Here is a 9,264-nt window from a genome sequence, read left to right on the forward strand (position 1 = left end):
TTATATTCTGTTCATCCCCTTGACTGGCTATACGCCCGCGAGCCACTGTGGACTTATGCCAAATTCACTTCTGCGGTATTCAACTTATTAAATAATACTGCGAAAGGGGCGTGAAAGAGGGATCGTTGTTTGTATGGACCATCCCTTATATTTTCATCCCTCCAGGATCAACGACAAGTACCCTTCTGCTTTTCGGCGTCGGCCCGTACGCCCTGGCGAAGTCGCTGACGTTTATAACGAGTAATCTTGAGGGTGGGAATCCTCGTTACAAATTAGATCGTCAACCCTTGTGACTCCTTGGGGGTATAGCCGCCCTGGGTATTCCTTGTCTTTGTAAACACAATTCGAGAGTAGCTCGGGGGTGGAAAGAAAAAATTAGGTCGGCTAGCGACAATTTAAGGGATGCATACCGCTAGGGACCGGCGCTTCCGAGGGCTGGGATTTTACTTGAGATTATTATCGGGAATAGGATCGAAGGAGGTAAAGTCGAAGGGTGGCTTTTACTCGAGGGCTATTATTACGTGTTTATAAAGTATAAGGGATAGCCTACTCGGATCCTAGTATTCACCCTCTTTCACCCCTAAGAGGTCTATCTACGTTCATTGACTTTGTTGCTTGTAAATTTACGCATAGCTGCCTATGGAGCAGCTCGTGCATATTCATACGGGGGGTGGAATTTGTTCGACCGCCTCGAGGATGGTACGGATACAGCCCATACTCATTCTATATATATATATATATATATATATATATATATATATATATATATGAAATCTCTCCTTTCTCACACTAACTCCCAGCACCCATTTTCTCTCTTGCAATCGAGAACAGAAACACTAAGAGAAATGCCCATAAGTTACCTTCCTTTATCATTCCTCGTCTCATCCCTCCCCCAACCACCATCATCCCTTACCATCTCGTATCGTTAGCCCAACTCCGACACAGCTTTTCCACAGGGTGGTAGAATCCGCCTGCGGGAAATTAACGAGCACTCGGCCAACCAGGACGTATTTATCGGATATTTTATCGAAGCCGGGAGGGGAAATCGCCCTGATGCTGAGGGCATCGACAAAACTTTATCCGGGGTTGCTTTTTCTTTTTCGAAAAGTCAAAACGTTCGAGGAGCAAAAAGGCTGAGGTAAAGGGGGTGGGGGGGGGGTAAAAAAAAAGGGATAAGAGAAGAAATCAAAGAGCACGTCACATGGGTAACCCTGGTCCAGGACGAGGCGTCAGCATCGGCAACAGCTAAGACAGGGGGAAGTAAAAACGATAGAGAATACAAAGGACCCTTGTTGTGTCGCGTATAGTTAATTTAACGGTCCGAATCAGCGGAGCACGATGTTCGCCCTGACGAAAGGTCGCCAAGGGATGAACGGGGATGAACGGGGATGAAGAGGCGCACCGAATAACACAGTGACGAAGGACCACTGGCTTAGAGAATCCAATGTGTGACTCTGGTTGATTAATAATTAAAGCGTGACCTCGCATCCGTAAGACAGTTGTCTTTGAACTTGAGGTCAGGTTCAACGAATACATTTTAACCATAGACAAGCTTGTCTATACATTTCTTTTTTATCAATCACGTAATTATCAAGTCACTACGTCACTTCCGCTCTCAGATACCATATATGAAAGCTTATTTCAGTGTTCCCGGTACATACCAATCGAATTCCATAGTCGACATAACCTAAAACAGTCCCAAGTAATTGACCGATGGTCTTTCCGCGTGCTGGAATCTCGAAAGAAGGTCTGACGTACCGGAGGTCCTGGAAAAGGGTAAAGGAAGAACATCGAGAAAAATAGGAAAAATGGAGTCAATATAAAAAGTAGTTGGCATTACCGTTGAATACGTCACGGAATTAGAAACGATTCCAGGGTGACGTTTAATTCCGGTAGCGTCCTGGACAAGACACTGTACCGGTCGTCCTGCCTCCTGGCTTTGATCGATGCTTTCAATTTGAGTCCTGAATAGGTCCTGGCAAACGAACGACATATCCACATTCGTCCTGCCAATTCACCTACTGAATCTATATTACCTCGATTTATCAAAATCGTATAAGTCATTAAGTTTTCTTTCTTTTTTTTTTTTGTCATCATTGGTTAGAATCTACGGTCGATTCGAAATAACTTTCTTCACGAATTGTATATTATCCAAAATACCTGGTGTGCGTAATATCTTATATGAAACGTACATAACCCATATAACCGGCTATGTGCACGTACTTAACAAGGTAAACGTTATTATTAGGTAACCCAATACTGTTTTCAATGTACATAGAAACGTGTAGGATTGTCGTCTTTGAAAGTACCAGTATATTTATAGAGAAACGACGGGACGATTTTATCCATATGGTTTGCCTTCTCTAGTCCCGATAAGACTGAATAGTCAATGGCTGAATTAACATATATATATATGTACACTATGCAAATCGAATGGCTTTAGACACTGCAAAGAAAAAATTGTTTTTCTTTACTGCGTAGGATCAAAGTTTTCAGTACTTTTAGATATATTTTATTTTATTTCTACTCTGCTTTTAGACTCTCTTATCAAACAGAATAGCAAGTTTGCCCATCTTCCCAGGGAGAATGCACGAGTCAGTTATCAAGTCTGAAAGGAGGAGCTCAAGCTTGTAATGCATACTTGTATCTAGCACTTACAGTTTATATCTGTATATATATATATATATTAGATTGAATTGAATAAAGTTTATGATAAATATATAAACGACCGAACCCAATCGAATTATATTGACCAACTCCGCCTCTTTCGATATGGAAAATCCCTTTTCGCTTAGCACCATTTTTCGGCAATATGGCCCCGCATAAAGCATATGCCTATAACATGAAGTTCGATAGATCAACCCCCTCCCTGCCCCCCTAGAAACGTAGGAGCACGAAAATAACCCCATCTTTTTCAGATACCAATAAAGGTTGTAACCCCAAAAAAATCTAGGTATACTGAAAAAAAGTAATATCCCATCATATCGTATGTGTAGCTCAGATCTACGATATATAGAGGTTAGGGGTTGATGCAGTTAAAGGGGTCGGTTTCCAGAGTGAATAGGAGTGTAAGGGACGGGGAATGATATCGGGGGTTTCTCGCGATATGGTCTCCAGGGGGTTTCGAAAGTTGTTCAGCGGCTACTAGTGAATATTTCGACTGTCAGGTAATACCGGAACTGTTATGATAACGGATCGACAGATATCAGATTTCCGGTATCCCTTGTTATTGCGGACAGCGGAAATGGCGGGCGGCAAAATCCCAATGAAATTTACGGATTATATCGTAATACTTTACCGACCGAATCCACGTTCGAATTTACCCTCTTCGACCGTTCTGACCTTCGAACCTCTTGGTAATCCTAATCCCCAGAGAGCCAACTAGAACCGTAAACGAAAATTACGATTCGCATGGATTTCTGGGTAATGGCTCGCTGACTTTGACTTTTTCGAAGCTCTCTAAAAATTTCGAATTAATTCACATTCGAAGTGGAATATCCACCAAGGTTTATTTATCCCAGGTTCCATTTTCGCGGGAAACTCGACGAAATTATTTTACAAACAAACTGCGACTTATCCGATTGTATATACGATAAGATAAATAAAGATACAAGAGGATTGTATCTGACATCCCTTGATCACGGGTGGATCACGTTTGTGAGTGTGGGAGGGTGTTTTTTTTTTATTTTTTTTATTTTTATTTTTTTTTTTTTTTTTTTTTTTTTTAATACCCTCGCGTCTCATTGTCACGCTTCCACTCGGGCCCATTCATACTCCCTGCACTTCACAGACCCTGTTCCACCCATATTTTTTCTTCTTGCCTGGGACCAATAAACGGTAAACCGACCTGAGGATTATTTTTGGCTTGAGAGCAAGTGGATAAAAAAAATGCGATATTAGGAACGGCGGAGGGGTTGGGTCCGATCGTCAAGACCTATAGATTCCATATCGAACACGTAATTTCTCCAGAGGGGTGGCTCCGTGGGTAGGAGCCACTTGGAACAACCCCTAGTCGTCCTCGCATACCCTTTGGCCTATCTCGCTAGCTCATTCGAGCAGAACAGCTCGGTTATGTATTTTCCCAAGGAAAATGGTAAATGGCTAAGGGTAAAAAAAAAGGGGGGGTTCAGAAAACGATAACGCAAGGGCCAGGAACCGAAATCGCGCATTTCGAGACGCATCTGCGACGACATTGCGGTTCTTAGTAGGGGAGTCCCCCCCTTATGTCTTATGTGTTGGTCATCCTGCTGCGTGTGGTATTTCAATGTGGATGAGTGGTGGTCTTCTCTATTTCTCTCTTCCATCCTTAAACCCTTCGTGATAAGTGAAGGGTCCAAGGGTGGAATATACTGCTGGCCCGGAGACGTATATTGGAAAAAGCTTTGATATACAATTCGGAGTCTGACAGTCGGCAAGAAAATGGCTCTCTTGAATATAATATATGTATTTGTGTATATATATATATATATATATATATATATATATATATATATATATATATATATATATATATATATATATATATATATATATATATATATATATATATATATATATATATATATATATATATATATATATATATATATATATATATATATATATATATATATAGGTTTCTTTGAAAGTCCCCTGTAGAATAAATCGTTTTGTAATGCCTATACATCCATATGTAATGTATAACCTATATTTATAGTATAGAGACATGAAATATGTATCCATACAGGTATCCATTAGATACGCTTTGATAATCGACTAACCATGAGAAAACGAAATTTATCATCCTTAACACCAGGACGAAACTCAATTTACCGCCAAGTTTTCCCGCCGTGTAAAAGTTCCTTGAGGAACTTTCGACAGACTTTGTAAAACCCTCTGCGGAAAAGACGCAACTCTTGTTCGACGTTAGAATTACGTAGTATAGCTGCCGAGTCTATGGGAGGCAGCCAGTAGCCTTGAATCGGCGTAGAACAAGAAGGCAGCGTTCGTTAGGACGCGTTTTCATCGTGCGTAGAAGCTTCGCTTGGACGTTCGAAGGGCCTCTGGTAACCACGAGTGTAAAAGTGTAGATAGATAACTTGTCCAAATTTTGGGTACAAGTCGACAGTCGAACTGTCGGATATTGACAGCGTGAACGTATCCAAAGAAACGTGGCTGTCGTTTGATGCAGTTACATGGAAACTGACGTTAAAGCTCGAAGCGAATCGATTGTATTCCTTTGCGCGTAAGAAATAACGCTGTAATTATGGAAAAACGTGCGTTTTGAGGTTAATCGAATTTCAGCGTTTGATCGCCCAATGAAAGCGACTTGAGCGTTTTGTGGCGAGTTCACAGAGAATTATTAAATTTCGTAATAACACGTGCCAGTCGACTTTCGGATGTCTGTGAAAGCGTTTTAGAACTTTGGAATTTTCGATACTGCACCCAGGCTGAAAGATACTTTGAAATTGAATCAGTGTAATCGGTTTGGGAAATTTAATTGTTGCAGAAATAATTGAATGAGAATGAGGTGGCTGTGGATGTGCATCGCGATCGCTGTGGCATTGCCAGCTGCAGCCCCATGGAAAACGGATCGTAGTAAGCCCAGTAGCGTATCAAATCCTCTCTAACCATTACTAAATTTAAGAGTAACGTGAACGTAGGTAACGAAACGAGTGGAGAGACAAAAAATCCTTGGTATACGCATACAGGGTTAGTAAGTAGAAACGCACCAGCAGAAGTTGGCCGCAAGTGTCCGACACGGCAGTGTGGCCACTTAAAAAAGTGACACGTGACTATGACCCATTCCCATAAGCACAAACTGACAGTTCGCATAGCAATAAGGTTATTGAAATATTTCAATAGTTAGGTTACTGAAATAATTAATTAATATTGTAATGACATAATGTAATGTCATTTAAGGATTTATTTTCACAACAGATTGCAATTAAAATAATGTAAAGTTTAAAGTTTTCGCAATTTTGATATTTCCAAGTTATGATCACAACTGCAATTCTGCAATGCAATGCTGCAATTGATTTAAAAGTCAATTAATTGAAATGTTTTTTATAGCAAAAAAGTGTAGCAAAAAATCTGTTGTCAAAATAAATATCAGCTGATATTATATTTTGTCATTACAATATTAATTAATTATTTCATAAACCTAACTATTGAAATATTACAAAAATCTTATTGCTATGCGAACAGTCAGTTTGTGCTTACGGGAATGGGTCACAGTGACATGTCATTTTTTGAAGAGACCACACTGCCGTGTCGGCCACTTGCGGCCAACTTCTGCTGGTGCGTTTCTACTGACTAACCCTGTCATATGTATATACAGTGAATGAAAAATAAACGGTACCAACCTGATGTGTGGATATAAAAAAAAATATGACTGTATAAATCTATATGAAATTTTCCATACTCGCTTCGTCCTTACGCGATATCGTCGCCCAGGGCGCTACTAACCCTCCGACTAGAGAGAAGGGCTAGAAAGAAAAAAAAAAGAAAAAAAAAGGAATAGTCGCTCGATAAAGACACTTAAGGATGAGGAAGTGTATTCTCTAACCTTCGTATCCTTTCTAGTGCCAAGATTGTATGGCGACAGGATTCCCACTAGAGTCCTAGCGCCGGGCAACAAAAAGGTCCAGCGGAAGATCGTCCTTTATCACAACTTCTTTAGGACTCACGTGAATCCTCCGGCGGCCAACATGCTGGCCATGGTGAGAACGTGAGAATGACAAAGTAAAATTGATACTGACAATAACGATATAGATACACAGACATATATATAAGATTAGAGATCATTGATTGGATAAAAAAATAATGAGATTGCCCCCAGTCTGTTTGAATTAGGCTCTTATCAAGGTACTTGTATTACATTTAGAAATGGCACAATGGGGCCGCCAAGGCAGCACAAAGGTGGGCCGAGGCCTGTTACGCTCTGACCCATGATAATGCAACAGGACTCCATATCGATGCCTTTGGGAGCTGCGGACAAAATATCTTTATATCCACAGCCCAAGTACCCTGGTAAGTCCTCGAATGAAATGTACTAATTACTAAAGAATAAATTTAAAATCTCACAAGGCAAGAGAAAGGGACTTTTGTCCGATGTCAGTGAAGGTACTTACATTTTCCTCGTCGGCCATCTCCTTTGATTCTCACTCGAAACCCATTACTCCGGGTAGTACTGTCCCTCGATCTAATCGTCACTTGCTTCTCTTCGCGATACGGAACCCACTCGCCGCGTCATTCCCAAGGGAACAGAATGTATCCTAGTGAATTACGTTCCTTACGAGTGCATCAGGTTGAGATTACGTATCTTCAGATGACTCGCTGCCGCATAAGATAAAGAGCCGGGATTCCGTATTTCTCACAGAGTCAGCAAGGACGTTAAAGGCATGATTTACGAGAGACATAACTCGGAGCAATCACCTTACCGATAACCTCACTTCGTACCTTCGCGTTCTGAAGAAGTTCCATCTCCATATCCTGACTCCTGGTTACTACTGGCCTCCAGGCAAATCCCCCGTGACTTCGTAGTAAACTTCACCCTAGGAAGCGTTATTAGAATCTTTCATTTTTCTCGTGCTCGCTCGGTACTACGTCGCGACTGTGGTGCCATCTATGAATACTTATCCGTACCTTGTTGCACTTACAGAGTTTTACCAACGCGCTCCACTCTTGTTACTTGTATTATTCTATTCGAATGGCTTCACTGTAAATCCTCGAATCCTCGCTAAGAGATAGACCTTCGACACTGGAAAACCATTTAACCGGATCCCTGACTTTGTACGTTCCTGAATGCTCTCGGCCACTACCTATCCCGAGGGAGCCACCTGTTGACAGTGGAGGACACTCATTCGTTCAGCTGTCTAAATCCCCGATTTTCCCGGACAATAGATATACCAGATGCCTAATACCATATCATCTTTTCAATGCCCGGCTAACACGATATCTTATAGGTATATACTTTCTGAAGAACATCAATAAATCCTTGATACTTCTCTTTCCAGGTTCTTCGCAATAAAGACCTGGTTTCTCGAGCATCAGATCTTCAAATATGGACCAAAGGCTAAGAATGACCTGAGTAAGGTCGGACATTATACTCAGATGGTATGGGCACCTACCCATCGTGTCGGATGCGGTTGGGCTAAATGTCCTGGTACCAGAGGACCACGTGGGCGACCTTACTTCAGTTATGTTTGCAATTATTGTCCCTCGTAAGTAGATACGAATGCAGGATTATATCCTAATCAGACAGTTTTTACCTATTATAACCATACCGCCTATAACTGTCAATTTTTTCAATTCAATTTATTATTTTCATAACGCCAGGAATATGCCGCTGTGGTAAAGTGACTAATGGAGTCACGAGAATATTGGATCCTCATGTAAAGTAGTCTAGATCCACTGGGGATTCCAATGGATTATTCAGGATTCGCTAGCCAGGAAAATATCTCTGATTTATTAATGGAGTATCGAGATAGTTTCTTTAGTACAGTATTCGTACGTCCGTGTACACTGTTGTAGTATTCGAATTCCCATGCGACACGCTTCGTTACTTCGACTGGAAGAATAAAGATAAAGAGAGGAAACACTAAGCGGTATAGAAGGAAACGTGAGTTTTATGCTCTGCAATTTGTTCGCAAATGGCCATGACAAAGACATATCCCTCGTAACAGGCAGTGCCTTTCGCCTTTACTTTATCTACTTTGTATAAAACATTCAGTCCCTTCTGGATGAGACCATTTTTAAAAAAGCCGAGTTTCCACGATCTTCCCACAAACTTTTCGTACATAATGCAATAGTTTCCTTATCTCTCGTTTTTTTTCTTTCTCTGGAAATTACTAAAAACCTACTCAACCAATAACTCAAGTACGAGCTGCTTACGTATCATAATAATTTATCAGAATTGATCAGAGAATTTATCTTCATTGTATAGGTACAAATTTCTATCCATTTTTTTAACGACTCCATGACGCCATATACATAGGGTTCTTAAGTCCAAACAGACCAACTGAAGTTAGCCTATCTATTTGACTTTTATGGTACGACCACCTTCAGACAGTACCTTTGCAGTAAATATACTGATATATACTGTAACGCAATTCTTTTTCTTAACTCGACACCGATAGCAAAACATACGAGAACGAACTATCTTCGAGAACCAACCTACGTTACCTTCGGCCGTTCACCCGTCGTTCGTGCATCCGCAAGCCAGGCGGGCGCCAGCCAATTCTTTTTTCACCGGGAACTGACGAGCCGGTATAAACTGGGAGT

General features: G+C 41.0%; 1 protein-coding gene across 7 annotated transcripts in view; it reads left to right on the forward strand.

Annotated features, from left to right (window-relative positions):
- LOC107274367 (cysteine-rich secretory protein 2) overlaps positions 1–9,264 on the forward strand; it is a 27,719-nt gene that overhangs the window by 15,902 nt on the left and 2,553 nt on the right. For 4 of the 7 annotated variants that reach the window (XM_015753454.2, XM_015753428.2, XM_015753434.2 and 1 more), the window contains exons 2-5: positions 5,489–5,586; positions 6,565–6,701; positions 6,866–7,011; positions 7,998–8,204. In XM_015753454.2, the coding sequence (XP_015608940.1) occupies positions 5,499–5,586; positions 6,565–6,701; positions 6,866–7,011; positions 7,998–8,204 (578 nt within the window). In that variant the 5' untranslated portion in view covers positions 5,489–5,498. The remainder of the gene's footprint in view (positions 1–5,488; positions 5,587–6,564; positions 6,702–6,865; positions 7,012–7,997; positions 8,205–9,264) is intronic. The other 3 variants (XM_015753461.2, XM_025091710.1, XM_025091714.1) reach the window with 1 other exon arrangement.

The sequence above is a fragment of the Cephus cinctus genome, unplaced genomic scaffold (assembly GCF_000341935.2).
Source record: "Cephus cinctus unplaced genomic scaffold, Ccin1 Ccin1_scaffold0093, whole genome shotgun sequence".
NCBI classification, from domain to species: Eukaryota; Metazoa; Arthropoda; class Insecta; order Hymenoptera; family Cephidae; genus Cephus; species Cephus cinctus.